The sequence below is a fragment of the Chiroxiphia lanceolata genome, chromosome 4 (assembly GCF_009829145.1).
Source record: "Chiroxiphia lanceolata isolate bChiLan1 chromosome 4, bChiLan1.pri, whole genome shotgun sequence".
Taxonomy (NCBI): domain Eukaryota; kingdom Metazoa; phylum Chordata; class Aves; order Passeriformes; family Pipridae; genus Chiroxiphia; species Chiroxiphia lanceolata.
In genome coordinates this window covers 39,691,813-39,712,211 of record NC_045640.1, presented here as the reverse complement: position 1 = coordinate 39,712,211, position 20,399 = coordinate 39,691,813, and the positions used below count along the sequence as shown (strand labels likewise).

General features: G+C 35.8%; 1 protein-coding gene across 3 annotated transcripts in view; it reads right to left on the bottom strand.

Annotated features, from left to right (window-relative positions):
- SH3RF1 (SH3 domain containing ring finger 1) overlaps positions 1–20,399 on the bottom strand; it is an 84,193-nt gene that overhangs the window by 31,724 nt on the left and 32,070 nt on the right. For all 3 annotated transcript variants that reach the window (XM_032686430.1, XM_032686428.1, XM_032686429.1), the window contains exon 3: positions 650–925. In XM_032686430.1, the coding sequence (XP_032542321.1) occupies positions 650–925 (276 nt within the window). The remainder of the gene's footprint in view (positions 1–649; positions 926–20,399) is intronic.

The following is a 20,399-nucleotide window of genomic DNA, read 5'->3' as shown; positions in this document are numbered from 1 at the left end:
GGCAGTACATGGACAAGAACGGCAAAGAAGGCACTCCGTAACAGAAACGTGCCACTTTTGGGGTTGAAGTCAGTTCAAGCTGTTCCTTTTTCTATTTTGTCAGAGTTCAACTAACTGCCCACATCTCAGTGGACACTTTGTCCATAGTGCCAGACTTCCTGTCATGTTCAGTCCATGTTACTCATCAGCCCCCCTTTAAGTCCTTGGCATTAATCAATAGAACCCCAATCCTTTTCCTTCTCAACTGACTCATTACTTAATCTTCCCTAGATGTTGCTTTTCTACTTAAGTACTTAAGAACATTGGTAAGTGATATGACTTCTTTCAAATCTACAATCTGAGTGTTTCTTTAGAAGATGGAATGCTTTTAATTCGTAACGTAGGTTATTTCTCATAAATTAAGAGCATCACTACTGCAATTATGAAAAACTGCATTCTCAGAAATAAAACCTCAGAGAAATTATATGTAATTTAGAAAGAGAAGGCAAAACTAATCAACATAGGAGAAATACTTCTAGAATTACTTGCCCTTTTCATATTTGTGAAGCTCCATTAAAAAATGCAGACAAGACTACAAAACAGTTATATTATTTCTTATCCAAGTGATTGAAATTATTAAAATAAAATAGCAATGGTATTCTCTTTTTACCTTTGAAAATGGTAAACAGTCTTTATCTGCTTCCTTGTCTTTTACTTCAAAGTCATAAAGTGCTTTGCACTGAGGTGGAGGTTGAGGTAAAGGTTTAATAATCTGTACAAAATTGGTAGGAAAAAAGCCATGGACACCATTGACTTCTCCATGATACCAATTTTCATCCACCTGTCGACGTAAAATGATGATGTCTCCTTTACTGAATTTAAGATCTCCAGGTTCTTTTCCCTCGTAGTTATACAATGCTTTGGCACATGGTAACTGAGGTACACCCTAAAGAAGAAGAAAAAAATAATAAATCACTAGAATTTGATAAGCATTACTAAACAGATTTTTTTTTTTGAGACTATGAATGAAACTGTATAAAATTGCAAAGTAAAATTACACACAATAAAAATATTCTATTGCAATGGTTCTACTGATTTTACCCAAACACGTAGGAAGAGCTTCAGTTTTATGCAGTCTTAATATCCCCCTGAATTTCATTATTATTTTTATTACTTCTACAATGTTGCTAGACACAAGAGAAGCAAAAAACCATAACACTTTAACCCTCATGTACTAACTCACTAAACTTAAACATTAAAAAAAAAAAACCAAACCAAAACAAACAAACTGGAAAGCAACCTGACCACTTGAGAGATCTGACAGAAAAAATGTTGCAAAAAATTACAGCACTAGAATAACAAATTTGCTATAAGACCTTTAAGGCATTTTTCCTGCCTGACTTTCTTCTCTTCCTTACCTTATTTACTTCATGGGCAGAGAATGCTAAGGATGAGGACATAACAGAGGTGTTTTCCAGCTTGAAAAACAAACTCACTTTATTAAAGGTGAGAAATTTCATCCTGGAGCAAGTCCTTTAGTTCAATTTTTTATTTAAATCCACGGTTAAAAAGAATTACTGGAAAAGATCTGTTGAAGGTGTGTTATCCTTGGGTTTCTTGATTCCTCCATAATATCTGAAAACTATAGGTCATTGGTGCTGCTCTTGAATGCATGTCAGAATGTTTACAATTTAATACTGTCACCCTCCCTTATATACGTGGCAAGTATTATTTTTCGATTGCTCAGCCTGTGCCTCCAAATTTTGCAAGAGTGAGCCATAAAACTCTACAACTCTAGAGTTAGGGATGCTACCTTCAGAACTCTCTTTTCTCTCCAACTTTAAATAAAAGTTTGGGTGCTCACCTCCTTAATGATATGAACAGCGGTAACCTGCATTACTAATACAGTCTTTCCAAAGCAAAGGCAGCATTTATAGTCACATAGAGCACAGTATTTCACATCTGTGATGCCAACCTTTATGGAAAAGGCAAATTTTAATGAAATTCAGTGTTGGCAATACTATTCATCAAATCTACTCCATGGTATGTCTCTCCTCTCAAGTCCTCTAACAGCTCAGATTGTAAACTGGAGTTCCATTTGCAATATGTCATGAGGTACATACCCAATGCAAGGAAATTCTCAGAAGGAATTATCACTTTAGGTCTGTCCCATTGGGCAGAAGACAGAGAGTTGATAATTCATTTCACATTTAACAGTTCAAATTTTATCTTTCAATATAATCTAATTTGTTTGGACAAGTTTATTTTTTGTGCAAGTATATTAATAATGTCTCAAATGGATACATTACATCTCAAAGATTACCTTATTTAATGATTTCTAATATAAAAACAGTCAAAGAAAAACCCTATGAATATACATAGGTACACTGGAGTATGATTTACATATGAATACAGGAAAATAACAGTTCATTATATTGCATCCAGGATCAGTATGAAAAATATTATATTAGTAGGATCCATGCAACTGTTCACAATTGGTGATCTTCAGACTGAAGCAAACAATATTTTTCTTCATGATTACGCTTAATTGCATCAGTGCACAATGTGTACACCACTGGCATGCTCTGTACAATCCTGGATAGGGAAAAAACCACCAACTAGGGAATTTGTAGGCCTCAACTGTCTGAGAGGAAAATTAATGGTCACAATAGAAGAACTAAAAAATATTATACATATGTATTTTTCAGTCTTATGTGCTCTCTGCATAGTAAACAGACACAATGAAGGAAGAGGTCAGCGTAGATGGAGTAAGAGCAAGGTCCAGAGAGAGAACTGTCGGGGAGAGGAAGCAAAAAGAAACACCTCTAAACAAGAGAGGACACACTGTTTGCTTAACCCTTTCCATCACAACAACAAACAAAGAAACAAAAATTACAGCCCTTCAGTGACTACGAGTCAAGAAACACTTGGTAGAAAAAGGGCCTCAAGCGATTTTGGCTAGTCCAGGACATACACATCTCTCTTGCACCAGAAGTAACAGATGACTTTTCCCAGGAATCACCTCATTGTCCATGGAGAAATCTTTGTGTCCCCATAGTGAGGAATAACTTTTAGATTAGCTCTGTGAATAAAGTACAGTTGGAAAAAAAATATTTTTAAAAATGAAACACATCTCAAAACAAATCAGAAGTGCCAGCTAAGTGGATCATATCAAAGCAATCAGACTCATCAGTTAGTCATCATTTAATTGTTAGAACTCAATATTGCATTCATGAAGTTTATCACAAAGCCTTCCATGAACAATTCTGCATTCAAATGTACAAACATCTGTTTATGTTTTATAGGAAGTTCCTTTCCCAGTGTATAGGTTGAGTTTCTGCAAAGCTTGTTTCCCACGTTAAATAGAAATGGTTCCAGTCCATAATTTCTAACAGAACAAAGTTCAACAAAACACACAGCTCCCAGTTGGCCTGCCAGGGATTAAAGAGAAACAGTTAAATGACTCAGAAGAGAAGTGAATGCCTTTTTCTTCTGTTCCAGAGGAAGGATGATGTGAGAAGAAGCGGGTGCAATGGAGAGCACCGTTCTCAGGGGTTCAGTATCAAGAGCCCTCAAGCACCATGTTCACATTCCTCCTCATCTGAGCAACCTGGGAGCTGCAGCTCATGGCCAGTGCCTTTGGGCCCTTGAGCTCAGCAGCCTTAGGCAGCTCCAGCCCCCCTCTGCCCCTCCGGCTGTTCACCAGGAGAGATGGCCATGGGGATACAACGAGCTGGAGTTTACATTTCACTCTGTGTCTCTCACTTGGCTAAACATGAAAGGAAGGCTTTGGAGGAAAACTTCGCAGCCTACCCTTAAGTTTACAGCTGCCACTTACCCTGCCAGCAACAACAACAACAGCAAAAACCCAGGCAAAAACCATTTTAGGAAATTAAAATATGAAACTCAGACTCCACAAAAAATAGGTTTCTTAGAATTATTTCCTTAGTCCTTATGCAAAATCTCTATGCAAAAATATCTGAACTTCTAATGATACTGCATTATACAAATAATTTAAATTAATTTTTAGCTAAGGCATGGATATACATACATTTCACATGTCAGATTCCTTTAAAGAAAATAATATATGATGACATCAAAACAAGTGGCTTAACAAGAATATGAAAAAATGCATATGCATTCATATATATGAGGCTCAAGTTCCTCAAATTTCTTCACCTAACCCAGATATTTTGTCTTAGAAACTTAAAGAACTCACAGCTTTCCTCTTTGGATTTATACTTTGTTTTCAGTCACCTTATTTCAAACTTTACTTTACTTTTTTAATGGACAATATGCAACTGTATGTATTTTTCATAAGCTTAAGCCAAGAGAAACTCATGCCTGCACAGAAACACAAGAGATTTCCTTTAAAAAGCAGTTTCAGTGGCAGAAGCCCAAATGTAAATATGCTTACACTGGCATAAAACAGTGTTCATTCTATAACTTATTGCACTTGGAGAACCAGCATAAACTAAAGTAGCAAAAATAGTAAAACCACTCTAAGAAATGAATGGAACAGATACTGGGACATCTGTATCTCTGTTTCCTTCCAAGCCTCCCCAGGCACGGTGCTGCCGGTTGTCACTTTTCCAAGCAAGCAAGGCATTCCCTGTTCTCTGGCTGCAAGACTGGGAAATGGCCTGGGCTTTCCTGTGAGCAAGTTGAATTTACCCAGAATATCTATGCTGCTTTCATCTGTCTGAGGTTCTTAGACACTGAGTGTCTTCAAGAGGCCAGGAAATCCTCTTTTTATAGAAGTACTGTTTATGTTAGTAGTAAGACAGACAAAAACAGCTTTCTGAAACTGTCTACATGGACAACCAAAGCTCTATCAACCTCCAAAACAAGCCAGCCTCAGCAGCAATTTCTAGGCCTACCTCTCTTTACAGAAAATCTAAAACCTGGAAGTTACTATCATTTTAATCCATGTTGTGAGAGGATCTTTAACAACCATCGGTTATTTGCAGTTTTCTTACAAGGAAAATCAGAAAATTGGTTTTTCTTCACTTACATTTTTATTTTCTTTCCATGCAGTTCCTAAATCAAACCAATCACACTAATAATCAGGACAAGACAAGAAACAATCACAAAAATTCTCAAATTACATAGCAATTGAAAGTGCAGTAAGTCTAGTGCTACAGAGGTACTTTTTTAGTCAGCTCTTTCCCCCCCTCCGAAAGAACCAGTATTGTAAGACATACTTGATTGCCAGTGAAATCTGCCTCTATATAAGGAATGGAGTTTGTCAATATTCTGCAGTCAAAGCTTGTTTGCAAGGCAGATTTGGGTCAAGTGAGTTCTTTACGTGTACATTCTCCAGTAGGTACAGGTATACCCAAGATTTCCTCTTCAGACTCCTAGTCATTCAAACCTTTTAAAGGACAATATTGCTTCTTTTAATCTTCTAATCTATTCTCTTTCATATTATTGCCTTCTTGACTCAAATTTTTCAAATGCATCCTTTCTATTTTTTTTTTTTTAATGTGTATATTTGCTTTCTTGCCTTCTTTGGCCTTCATTAAGCTGTCCAGTCCTGCATGCAAGAACATCCCTTTTTGCATCTTTATTTTTTTCACATCTCTTTCATCTCACTGGCTCAAATAACTATTTTCAAGTCTTAATTTAAGGCCACCTGATCTGTGCGGTTCAGTTTTCTTTGTTTCAGCCTCCTTTGTTCTCTCTGTACTTCCATTTAAATTTTCACATATTTCGAGACAGAGCTTATGAGAATACTTCACTGAAGAGCTTCTGAAACTGCTTATATTAAAAGATGAGTTTCCTTAAGTAGGATTTCCTTTTAAAGGAAGAAAATGTGCTCTCTCTGTTAAGATACAGGTATATTGGACCTGAACAAACTAAATATTCAGCTTTGCAGAACAGACCAACCTATATTTGAAACTAAGTCTCCCTGGTCCTTATCGAGTTCCAGAACACAAAGTGCCTCCACAATCCAAGAAGAATGTTAAAAGCTGCCTACTTGCATTTACTTTTCTCATCTAAGGAACTATACAAAAAAGGTCAGATTTGTGCAAAGAAAGGCTAATGAGCATTTTTAATGTGTATCTGACAGTAAATTGTTAGTGGAATCAATGTTAGATACTGCTGCCATCAGAAGTATCTTAGAAGATTGTTGAGGTCATCAGTGCAAATGAAATTATTTCAAGGTAAAGCACCTTTGAGGTTCCTGCTATCTGGATGATAAAAAAATAAGATATTTTTATGTCAAGAGGCTGCATCAAATTGCCAGTATACTGTAATAACCATAAAAACAAACCTTTGGTATCATCTAATATGAATTACTATCGCTCTACTGAATACAGTAAACTAGTATTTTTTTATATATTAGTTCACTAGATGAAGGAAGTGAGCAATGTTGATAAGTATACTAATTTCTACTGGTTTCTAATGATACAGTTCTACTAAATATCATTTTTCTCTCCACACAAAGCATGTGTGCAGCGACTTTGACTTAAGTCAAACATTTGACTTAAAAGAGTAAAAAAATTGAAGTTGTTTTGAAATTCCATATTCAAATATGGTTATTCACAGACTGGTACAGCTTTTGATTTTAATAAAAGTAGAACATGAGCATTGAGAGGAAACTAGCTAGCCAGGTTAGCCTGATTAAAGAGATCATGTTTGAAACCCATCTGTGTGTAACTTATCCATGACCTACATAACAATCATCATTTTGAAGAAAGACTACTTTAGGAAAAATATCAGGGTGCAGGATAAAAATCATGATTAAGTCAACACTTTTGTTATACTTTTGCAAAAGCTGAATAACTGTAATCAGTAAAAATTTTAGGATCCTGACAAACGAAGAAATGGGATTATATTTTTACTACTACTTAATTCAACCAAAGTTAAAAATTCTTCAGATCTGCAAAACTTCTCTGCTGGTAGCTAACTACTACAGAATATGGTAAATTTTCTCTAATGCTTGCACACGATAAGTAACACCAGTACTAGCTCTAGATGTAATAGTGTGTGAAATACCTCAATAGTCTTTATTAATTTTCAAGGCTTCAGCCACCTAATGCAGGTTGACATGCTCGGTGCTCCTAGAGCTCTTTGCGTGTCTCTTTTGAGGACTTTATCAATTAATTTTGTTCTCAGGAACTTGCAGAAGAATTTCACAGCACAGTCTCAGAGAAACCTATATTTTATAGCAGAAGGGTAGCTCCTTTAATCATGTAAGCAATTTTTATGTGTTCTTTTGAGGTAAACTATCAATGACCTACTTAAAGTAGTCATTTTAGTCAAGTCCTTTTTGCTTCCTCTGTCTTAACAGCTTTTAGAAGAAAACATTTTGGCATTTTTTTGTGTCTGATGTTAAGAAACAAACATAAGGTTGTTTAATATAAGCATGAGCAACTCCCACAAAGTTGTTTTGAAATTAAAAGCTGGAATACAGAAGAATGAAAGGAATTTAAAAATGTTGCCTTAAGGCCTAACAATCAGATTAAGAATATGTAAGGTTAGAAAGGGACAGTTACAAAGCTTTCCGAAGGCACTTTGCCCAGTCCCTTTCTGTGTAACACCTGTCTTTGCAAAAACTTTTTCTCAGAAGAAAAAATTAGTGTCTTCAGAATGCTGCCTTCTTTTCTTTGCCTATCCAAAATACAAAGCTCTCAGCTACTTGCTCTCCCAAGGTTTGTTAAGTCAAGTCCAAACACTTTCCACTGAACTAAGCTCCCAAACTAACAAAACAAGTAAGCAAAAATAGGAAAAAGGAGAAGAAAATAATTATATCCTGCACACACTGTGTCTCCAAATATTTTACCTGTATGCACTTGACAGGTACAAGATTGCTTCTTCCCATGAGCAAACAAAATGAAGAGTGAGGAAACTGCTCAGTGTAGGAAAAACTGAGGAGGTAACTTTCAAGATGTAGAAGAGAATTCAAGTCTGTATTCCCACTGATTTGCATATCAAACAATTCCAAGTGTTTAAAAACCTTTTGATTAATTGTTTACCACAAAACCTTTTGCTTTGAGAAAACCCAGATCCTTGTAAGAATCTAAACAAAACCTTAAAGTGTGCACTACATTGAGCTAGGATGTTTATATAAAATAGCTTTTTCCAAAAGCAATGATTTCTTTAAAGATTTGCTCTCATAAGCTCTTCTACCAACATCACTGGTCAAAGTGGAAGTGCCACTATCCTCATAGTTTTCTCTTGGTATGTTAGGACTCACGAGCATTTGATGTCTTCATCAAACTGTTAATTTTTCTTGTCCCAGTGCCACTGTACAGCAGCGTGCATCTCCTAATCTCTCACCTCAAGTTAATATGCAGCATTAAGTTCATTTCACTTAAACTCTTCTAGCAGTGTATTTTCCAAAGCATTCTCCTTTCATCTATGGCATCTGAGACAAGAATACTCAAAGAAAAGGAAAAAGAAAGACACCCACCTCTCTCAGCAAGCATACATCTAAAACTGTGAGACTGAGTAGTGGGACTTATTAGTCCTACTCGGAACTGCCACAAACTTCTGAACATCCCTGAAGAAGTCTCAGTGTGGGATGGGATGTTAGAGCATATCTAGTGTCCTCAATCATATCCAGTTTCTCACCATTAAAACCCCCATGAACATCCAAAGTTACAAAGGTAGGTAATAATGAGTGCTTTGGAAAGTTTGTTGTTTCAAACTCCTCTACCCCTGTAAGTGCAGAAAATTACCTCATAGTTATTAACTTCATCTTTTTTAAGAACAATTTGGAAAATGGAAAATAGATGCAGTAAATTAGATCCACTAATGCACTTTTATTTTTCTAGCCAGCTTGAAAAAAGTGACTTATCTTTATAATGGTAAGACAAAGTCTTTTTTTTGGGGGGGAGAGGAAGGAATTGAAGGCAGGGAGATGGGAGAAGAAGGAAAGCGAATCGGAAAAATGTAGCAAGAAAAGAAGGAAACAAACTAAAAAATATCCCAAGGGGTAAAGTATATAAAGGTCAAGAGCCTGAAAAAGACTCCGCAAAAGGCTTTGAAACAGTATGTCTCAAGTACTTTTCTAAAATATGTATTCCTCTGAGACTCAGAGTACAAAACTATTTGACTATTTAAAATACCTAATTGTTAGATGGTACTTCTGTTTCTATCAAGAAGCTTCATTTTGCCTAGTTATCCAGTAAATGCCTTTCATAACTATTCACTCTCTATCCAAAATCTGTTATGAGAAGTGTAACAACTTTCCTGTGCCAAGAGTTTCTTACATACCATTTGCTTTTTTCCTTGTTTATTATATGAACATAAAATCACAAAGCAATAACTACAGAAGAGGAAAGAAAAGTCCTCTGAACACTAGCAAAATACAGACCACATTTGAGTGTTAAATTCTGTGCCTAAATTCATTCTTACCTGACTGTTACGTAGCTCTCCTTTTCACTCTTCATTATGGTTTCCACATAAACTGGAAATTACACATCTTTGGCACACTTTTGCTGCTGCCTAAATTCATACTGACCCTTCTGATACAGTGATCTAGAATTAACTTTCCCTGTCTAAAGCCATATATGCAATTGCTTAAACAGCCAAACAATTAAACAAGCAAGATGTGTGCCATTCGGAGCTCTAAGCCCAGAACAAACAGAAATTTTCATATAAGCTCAGGATACTCTTCTTTCCCATTGGCTTAATGGGAGACAGCAAGAGAAGCCACAGGCCTTTGTATACCCTTACACAAATAAAGCATCAATAACTGCAACTGTTATCATTCCAAATCTGCCCTAGTAACTGAACTGCCATCTAACCTTATAACAACTTCTATCAGTCATCAGAAAGAAAAAAAAAATCACCAAAACATGCACAAAACAACATCTTGCTGTAATGTAACCAGTCAGTGGGGCAGACATACATGACAGCTGGTGAGATTTCTGCACCATATGTAGTAGTTAAAGATATAGGGATATAGTCAACAGCAATCTCAGAGAAAGGAACCATCTTGCAATGCTTACAAACATCTCCCTTCTTTGGTTTAATACAGTTTCTTCTTTTTTTTTTTTTTTAATACATTAACACAAAACCTCACCACATTAGAAAGAAATAAAAGGGAATCTACATAAACCCATAGGGCATTGCTAACACCTAGAAGAGATTCTATGATTATGGCATTAATGCCATACTACTAGGCTGTGCTACGCTGGAGTAGCGGTAACAAATTGAACTATGTATGTTGTCTGCCAGTCTTTTCATGGCCAATCAGAATACATTATCTTTCATTTTTTGCATTAAACATAAGCCATCAATGTTGGAAAAGTAGATCTATTTTACTGACCACATATAAAATTCTCTCACAAATCTGAACTTTCTAACACCCTTTTACAAATCACTTTACAAAACACATTCTGTTTGCTCACTTTAAAAAAAAAAGCGCTTAATCTACTTAGTGCAAAAGATTGAAATATTTGGTTTCTCAATGAAGCATTGGAACACAGATGGCCCTTGTCCCTCCTTCAGGGAGCTGATATTTTAATGCAAGTATCAAAAATTTCAGAGGCTTTATCAACAGTGTAAAAATTTAAGAGTAATGCTCTGTATTGTTCTAAAGGTTTTTTACCTTTTGAAAATTAATATAAACAACTTTCCCTCAATGTGATGTGCAAATGAGTATGTTTACTTGTTGCACCAAGAAAAGGTGAGGGAATTCCAGGCTAGAAGACAGACTGAAAAAAAAATTAAAAGAATAAATGAGAAATGAGATTGCCAAAAGCAAAATTTTACTGAGCTTTGAAGGTGAGGAGTTTGAACATGATACAGAAGGAGCAAAGTGAACAAATGACTCTCAATGAGGGAGTGACTAGGTGAGATTACTCCTGGTGAGATCAGCATGAAGAAATGTTCCTTTAATCTCTCAAATACTTTGCTACCAAAAATTAGGCAATGGGAAAACACAGAGTTGCAAATTAAGAGGTTCCTGCATTTTTTGATGAAAATCTATCAAGGTTGACAAGCATGACTTTTTAGCTGAGCATGCTTTGCTTTCCACTATGATCAAGTGTTAATTTGTTCCCAACCAAAACTGTGCAAGCTCTAAAATTAAAATGGCCCTGTTAATGACAGTCAAAAAACAGAGTAACCACAGACATCTCTCCTGTCTGAATTTGATTTTAAAAACCTGAGATAGCATCTGACATTCCACTACCTGCTGAGAGAGTGCTTTTATTTTTATTTACTGTCACTTGCACTATTTTGTAAATGCTCAGGTGCTTATTCAACCTTCTGAATGAACACATCACCGTCACACATCCTTCTCAGGTATTCCCTGCAAACTCTTGTTGCCAGAATCTGGAGGCACTTTTGCTAAGCTTGATTTGGCAGTGGTATCATGTCCTCTTTCTCTTGAAACCCACTCACTCTTTTGAAATTCTTTGGAATCAATTTGATTCCTTTAATATCCCGACTTCATCAGCTCCTTGCCTATTGCAGAAAAGAGGCTAATTTTAGCTGTCATTGTAGCATACGCAAATATACATCCAATGCATGCACAGAGTAAATGACAAACCCTATTTGCTATTTATTTCTGCTTATCCTTTAAAATTTTCATGCCTCAAAGCTTCCTGGAATATATTTTTTTTTCCCAAACATTTTTATGGTACTATACTTAAAGCAGCTGGTCAGCCTTTTTAAAAGGCGACTAATCCTAGATGAAATTATTCATTTTTTTGCAAGATAAATGTTCCTTTATGCTCTTTACTATAACAAAAGAGCTGAGTGAGCCAGATGAATGCTACATTAACATTTTTCTCTTGTGCAGTGACAAGCTAGAGTTTGCACCTCCCGCTTATTTCATCCAGTCTGTAGACAAATAGCCTGGAGCAAATGAGCCTTCTGCTCAGTTTAGTACTACCAGAACAGGCTTGAACACATAATGCCTACAGAAAGCATTATGCTTCAAATTTCATACTGTTCAAATGAATCTGTTTTAGCATAAAAGTATTAGTACATAAAACAAAACCGATTTGCCTGTCTTGAGTCGTCAGGTCTGAAACTGGTACATAACTTTGCATCACCACACTTCTATCTGCTGTCACTGTACCTTTACAAGATCTTTGCTTCTGTTACTTTAATTCCATACCCACATGCTCAGGGTTTCTCAATGCCTCCAGTGTCACCCATCCCCACTTCCACCCTCTCTGTGCTTCCTTTCTGCACAAGTGAGGAGCTCCACACTTGGCTGGCCTAGACTTTCTGCAAGCCTACCCTATAAAAATGAATGGGCTCTTCAGGGGCCCAGCATTACAAATTTCCAGCAATATGTGACTAATTCTTTGTAAAGCAGAGCAGAAAATCATATCCCATGTTTTTATTTTAATTAGCTCCTTATTCCATTAAGCGTTGCCACTGGTTTTACATGGCAGCTAGTAATGAAGAAAGACGACAAACTCAGTTACTCCAGCTTCTTCCAAGTTGCCCAACTCTAGACTGTCCTTCACTGAACAGGAATGCTTAATTTTTAAAAAAACCTATCAACTCAAACGAAGCAAAATCTCTCATTATTTTAACTCCATCATGGGAAGCAGGGAGAATTGCATAAGCAGTACACGAAGTAGAACTAGCAGACCTTTCCTGTCAGCATAGACAGGAAAGGATTTTCCATTTTGCTTTTAAATGCAGTTGTTTCTCCAAAAGGTTTGCTGTGTTTTTAAGCATGACAGGTGAACAAGGGTTAGAAATGCTAGGCAATAAGAAGCTTACACTGAAAGGATAATAACCTGTTCACCCCTCAGTGTTTTAGTGCAGAAAAAGTACCGGAACGTGGGTCCGAGGAGGTCCAGTCGGTCTGTGTTTGCTTACACCACTTCTGCTCCTCTAGTCCACTTGCACTTTATTATTAGTTGGATACAACAATTTGAACAGATTTCACTGTGACATAGAAACTAGAAGCATTTAACCTACTTAAATGAATGGTCTTTCAGCAACTGTGTTTGTGTTCACTGCAGAAAGAAGAGGAAATTTGAAACTAACAAGTTGATCATTACTATGCTGTTGGAATACAGATTGAATCTCTGTTTATAGACAATTTTGTTAGTAAACCTTTCCCCATCTTTTTTTTTGTATTTAGTAGGCACTGCCTGTAAATGGTAAGCTTTGAGTCTTAAATGCATAAAGCTGCTTCTTGAAAGCAGTCCTCTATTTCAAAATACACATTCTTTCTATTTCAAGCAACAATTCAATAGCAATTCTATGTTGTGTTATGCATTTTACTAAAAGCCCTTCAACTCTCCAAATGTTATGAGAACTTTGTAGTCACTTTGTAAAACAACATGCGAAGTATCTCTTGGACTTGCAACACAATTCACCAGTCTCTGTATCTACAAAAAACAAGTTTATACAAGAGTTGGGTTTTTTTACTCTCAAGTACTTGGAAAAGTTAAGGAAGGTAATTTCTTTCCATTTTTCTATGACATAAACATAAAAGAAACAATCCATTCTTTTATCCAATTCTAGAAAAATTATCATTTTTCTTCCCCAACAAAAAGGGATTGTTTATATTTTATACTATCAACACTCTCAGATCTGCCCCTAGTTTTCATTTATGTTCATGCCATAAATGAAAATGTATACTTCTATATAATGATTTTAATCAAATAGTTATATGTGTGAACAAGTTCAGTAAGTAGTATATTCTTGTACATTTTTTTTTTTCCCATCTTGGAGCAGTCAAAGTATATGAAATTCACTACTTTTTGATGAAACTAAAATAGAACGTGTACTCCAAGAGTGGTTTACTGTTCCAAACATTCCCTGGAATCAGAGTAGAATTCATTCCAAGTATTACTTTCGAAAAAATACTGGCTGTGGCCACCAAGTCCTCAGCATTCACCGTTTTTCTTCTATGGATCCATTTCCACTGCAGACTACTTGCTAATATAGACCTAGCTAAAGTTTTCCCAACCTAAAGAAGTTTTTAGTCCTCTGATTGTAAAATGGTATACATGCCATGATCTCAAAGTTTTCTTTGAAATAATTTAAGCAGTTCTCACTCCAGCCAGGTTAATCTCATTGAAAGTTTATTCCATGAAAGTTAATTCCATAATATTGTCCCACTGCACAGGGGCTTCCAGTTTTGAGACTCCATAATAAGCAAATTAATAACCATCTACTTATATTAACAGGGAATGCACAGAATAATTATGTTCCATAAATAAATTCTCAAGAACAACTTACAAGAAGTACAACTTTCTCATTTAGATAAAAAGTATTTTAATTATGTGGTTCAATCATAATGCATTATTATGGGAAAGCACTGCTCTGGAGCCAAGAGTTAAGAATCAGATAGGATAATGAAAGGCTGATGGCTTTTTAATTCTCTCTCAACTATTCGTGCTACTAAACTGGTTGAGATATATTTGGAAAGCAGAATTTAAAAATCCTGCTTCAGAGTTCTCTGACCCAGACTCCACTAAGGCCTAATAGAAGACAACTCCTCGAGCAGGACTCAAACAAACTGAAACTCCACCCCTCTTTGTCACCTTGGTAGGACAGCCTGCACTCTACAGCCCACTGCTAATGAGTTGTTTCATCTCAGCTCTTGTGTGAGACTGTAGCTTATTTATATAGAATCAAACTGATCAACTGAATAAAAGGCCCTGAATATATATATTCATGTAGGTACAAAACTTGCATGTGGTAAAACAAAGCTGATATTAGGCCAATGTTCCTGTCGTCGTCACATGCATTCAACGGTCCTGAAAGGTAAATACTCTTCAACCCACCAACCTGAGCTCAAAGCGAAACAAATCATGGGGCAAGCAACACCCCCCACCCATGTTTCTCCTAACTACTCTTCCTGTCAAGTTTTCTTGATATTCCAATTTTTCTTTCTCCAATTTTCACTCAACTCTGTTCTCTCTTTTTAGGATGGATGAGGTTTAGGATTTGATGTGATCCCAGACACAGTTTTGGAAAATATAGTGTAGAAATGCTGAGGTACATAATGATATTCTGTCCAAAATTTGCTGCCTTCAACAGAGTTGACTTTTAAGTCTGTCCCTGCACTGCCTGAAAGCCTGTATTTAAGGTTATTTCTAAAGACCCCATTAAGCCTGTGATGCAGAAGAACACTTTTACCAGAAAGGCATAAAGTCTTAAACTGAAAACATTGATAGACTAACAATTTATCTCTTCCATTATTTGGTTTTCACTGGCTTACCATACAGATTTAGATGCTTCTTAATGCACTCGTGTATTCACGGTAACTTCAGTCGGTTATTTACTATCACTCTTCTGATTCTGAAAAGCTGTCACTTGCATTAATATTGCTATTCCTTCATTCTGGCACTTGTTATATGAAACTATTTTTGCTATATTTTTTAAGCTTTGGGGAAGTAGCCCTTTTGAATCACCAAACACATACATCAGGTGTTGCTTATACTGAACAAAATTCACTATTTTTCTAAGCAAGCAATACTTTGTCTTGAACTTCATTATGACAGCCCAAAATTACTGAATTCCTGGACTAGGAAATTATACTTCAATCATAATTTTTGAGTTTCAATACTTTATATAAATTAAAATATCCATATTTTAGAAACTAACATATTAATACAAGCTGCATAAGATCTTCAAAATAAGACTAATGTATGGAAGAATTTCAGTTTGAGACACTTCTTCCTTGACAACACATTAAAAGCTTAAGGAGTAATTAATTTTTTCCTTTTCTAAGCTTTTTAAAAATTTTATTTAAAGACTTGACAACTAATTACGTATAATCCTTCTCTTTGCTGTCTTCTTCCAATACTATTTAAGCTCCTCTCACATTGATTAACTTGAAGTACAAAGTCACACTGATCCTATTTCATCATCTCTATTAGTTATGAATCCTGGATGACAGGATAAATAAAATATATATAAATATATAGAGCCTGCAAAGGGCTATTCCTAAATGCATTAACAATACAAGATGTTGTTTACAGCTACCTACAGGTACCTTCAGTTAAAAACATATATTTCCAGCATCTTCTATACTGGAAGCAAACTCTGAGAAGGCATGTGGAAACTGGGATTTGCCAAATCAGAATGGTTACATTAATGTGGCAAACCACATACTCACATGTGCCTTTCAAAGTTTTGTCTCCTCTACAAGCAACTCAAATCTTCCCTATTAATAGACTAGTCTGAAGTTTTCTCTGGATTTCTAAACAGTCCTTACATAATTTAGGAAGAAAAGGCCAAAGGAATAACTTTCTGTGATAATGACTGTAACAGGAATTGTAAGAAAATTTCCACTTTTTTTCAGTTCTGTGGATGCAACCTGCAACTTTGCAGACTGAGAAGGAAATCTAAACGTAAAAAAAGAAGCCACAAATTCTCTATTTAAACACAGCTTAAAATGCAATAACAAGGCTACTACAGTTCTTTTTCCAAAATATCAATTAAAATATAAAGAAACAGAAGAAATTTCCTTAATAGTATGTTGATTATCTATCAGAAATTCTTGGCAATGCTAAAAAAATTAAGAATACATAAGGTCTATACAGAAAAAATACCTAAAATAATGTCCCAAACTTGTCTTGTACTAACATTTTTGGGGAACACCAAGAAAAGGCTCTTGTAGCACATATCAGGGCACTTTCCTTGTAATATGGTTAGACATCAGTGTGATCATCCTGCAGTTCAAACAAAATTCTACCCTTCAGAAAAATTTGGTATGACACCATGTTGCTTCTAAGTATTCTCTGTGTGACTGCACACACTTCTGCAAACCTCATTTATCATCAGACAAAATACACTGCAAATTTATTACATTGCCTAAAGGAAATAAAACCTATTATCTCATTATTCAAGTGTTCAAATTTAATTTCCTTTCAGTTTTTAAGTCTACATTAGCAGCTTATATTTAGTTTAAACTTCCAGATAAACAGTAAATAATTAGCTCTACATAAGCAAGAGAGTATCTCCAGTGCTCATTGCATCACATCGTTTTTGTACTTCCCAAGCTTTCAGCTGGGAGTGCTTAATACATCTTATTTGTTTTTGCAGAGCTATATTGCTTAATAGCTCATGTCAAACATAAGGTTTGACAGCTGGATTTTCCAATAAAATCATTTAAATGTTAAGACAGGTCAGATATTGCCTCTCCTCTCCCTTGCTTAAATAAATAATTAAAAAAAACCCCAGACATTTCTAGGAATGTTCTTAAATTGTTTGGTGCAGGTAAACAAAGAATTGTCTTACATTGCCTTTGCAAATACACCACTAACCAATTAAAAGTAAAAGCTTCTCCAGATGTGTAAAACATAGTACAGCTTGGTTTGCTAAATTCTCTTTTCAGCAGATGAAAGCATTCATGTGAAATGCTATTTATACACAAGAAATAATTAAAAAATATCCTTTAGCAATTCAATCCATATCTCAACACTATCCCTAAAATTAACTATACACAAATGTTTTCTGTTAAATTCAACATGAGTCTTTGAATATTGCAGAGGAACTTAACATAAAAACATACCAGAAAGAACTGCATTTTACGAATCAGCGTTGTCATCACTATGAATGAGCATGTATTTTAAAAGCATGTAATTGATTTTCTTTTAAAATATTAAAGACAACAATAAAAAAAGCCACACATACTTTGGAAACTTGTTCTCAACAGCAATTGTTATTGTTAACATCTGCTCTAAACATGAGCTAGAATATAAACCTTAATAATGTGCATGAAAATTCCAAGATCCGATATGACTTTACAAAAAAAAATCCGATTTGTATGAAATGTTCCATGTCTGCTGTGCAGCCAAAGGCAATTTTTAGCTTGGTTACATTTGAAAAGGAATCCCTGCGGTCTTGGCCAGCTCCACTCCTCTCTCTATCAAGCTGCATTAAAACAAGCAAGCACATAAAAAGGCAGAGTGCCACATTAGTGCCATCCTCTGCTTGGTTCTATGTGCTGCTGGCTGCTCACTGAAGACAAGTATAATCTGACACTAGCTACAAGTTTCCCTTTTCCAAATGGCTGGTAGGGGACATAAGAGTGATAAGAGCCACCAGCAAACCCCAAATACTTTGGGACCAGTTAACACGGAGGACATGAAGAGGCATTGCAGGTCACTGCAGTATTGGTACAGGCCTAATTCATAATCTAATGAAAATAAGCAACCTTCTTAAACAGAGAAGACTTGAAGTTGAAATGCCTTTCAAGAAAGTTACATGTACACAAATTGGAGAAATAAGGTAGATGGTCTTCTACTCTTCCTCTGCCAAAGGAAGAGAATCAGTTCTTTCCTTCTCTTGGGTTCAGTGGTTTGACTGTTGCAGCTTATCATTAGCTAATATTCAACATATTGAACAAAGACCAATCAGCCAGTAAAGGAAAATTGCTAGAAAGCAAACATTCAGGCTAACAATTACAGCATAACGACAGGTTCAGCAACACGCAAATTGAGGCAATGGGATTAACCTGGTCTTTCTAGGGGAAGGAGAGACCTGTGCTTCCAGATCATCCCAGCACACACCAAGCACTTCATTTACTGATGAATATAAGTTATCTTATATTTGCTTTGTTAAATAAAATTATATGCCTTGACAGGGATTTACAAATCCAGACTCCCTAATAAAAGAACTCCTAGTTGAGAGGACAGTAACAAGCAGACCCAACTGCATAAGACAACCACCAAAATCCAGACTGCAGCAACCCTGCAGCTACCTGAACAGCAGCTGCTTCACTTCTCTGCAAAGAGGATAAAACACATCTCCTATCCTATCCTCAGTAAAGCAAGTCTCAATTTGTGAAACATGTTACAGCATGACCACTGAGCATATGGACTTCTGACAGGCTGCTCAAAGTGCCAGGGAGCCTCAACCCTCTTGCAGGTGAGAAAAACTAGAGAGCAACTCATAATTTAGGACCAGGACTACCCACATACTGCCATGTAAAAGCTCACCTTAACAGCTTCTGGTGCAAACTACATCATAATGACTTTAGCTTGGTTTGTATTCTCGAGCTGTAGCTAAAGACTTTAATATGTCAGTCATTCACCTGAAATAATTTACTGCCTCTTCTGAACTGTTACTTTCAATTACATCAATATGGCTTCAAAGTCAGTGAAGCAGGCTTGCATCCTAAAAATACCAGACAGGCTGTAATGGCTTCTAAAACATCATGTCTTATCACACCAATGAAATTCAAGATTGAGCACAGAGAAACTATACTTAAAATCTTACCTACATGACATACTTAAACCCTTCTAAAAGAATGGACTGTTCACTCCACTCAAAATGCCCCTTTAGAGAAAAATCTGACCTCAAGAAGAGAAATGCAAAGGATCCCAGTCTTTCTCTTCAAAGAAGTGATAATCTATTGGTTCATCCACAAAACAGATTTTAGATTTTCCAAAAATGAAGCCGTTGATTTGGAACACAGAATGTACTAAACTACTTGCTTTACACAACCATAGACAGATTATTCTCCCATTACATCATCCCTAAAAGTATCATCGTAATGATACTTCTTTATGTTTCATATGGCATAAAAAAGTTTCAACTAAAAGGCCTCCTGAAAGTCAGCTTTTTTCCTCCTTAGATGAGATTTTGTCACCCAAGTTAGCCCAGTAAGTAACAACTCAAAGCTGAATTACTGAGCCTTGTTTTACAGTATACACAAATTATGCTAATATATAGATTGCTAATATAGCTTCTCAACTTTAATCCTCTGAGATTATATCAATAAAACATAGAGTCAAAAGAAAAATGAGTCAAAACAGTTTTGAATATGTTTGGACTGTATAAAATTAAACAGAATATAGTTCTGCCTGTCGCCAGCTAGTTTACCATGGGGGGGGGGGTGTTGGGTTTTTTTGTATTTATGCATACATAGAGGTTATAATACAAAAAACTGGCTTGTAAATCTGAATGGAGCAATAGAGAAATTAAGTTTTACCTTTTAACATTAGAAATTGAAGAAATCTGCACTTTTTTCAAGAGTTTTAAACCTCCACAAGTTATTTCAAGCAACAAATTCTTCTCGTATGGCTGTTTGGTGTTTAGTAGATGAAAAATAATATCTATCTGTAACTCCATTTAAGTACCTGTACTATCACAGTGACTGCAAGGACTTGGCAACTCTCCTTCCCTCATGTCTTTGCTACAAGTGGTCATCCCTGGCATAGTTAAACACTTCAAAGGTTAAGAATTTTCTGCTTCGTCAGTCTTCAATTTTATCTTCTGCTCTCCCTAAAATTAACTGCTCTTTTCCAAAGTCTTTGAGGAAGAATAACTTTTCTTTATACCCCACTCTGATAAAGGGTTCAAAAAATGTGGTATAAGAAAAAACAAAACAAAACAAAACAACAAAACAAAGCCCTATTAAACTTTGAAAACTGTTAGTTCGATCCTCTACCTTTTAAGGATTAACTTCCCAATTTTTAAATTTCATTTTAGCATTTGCCAACATATAAAGTGATGGTTTGGTTTTGGTT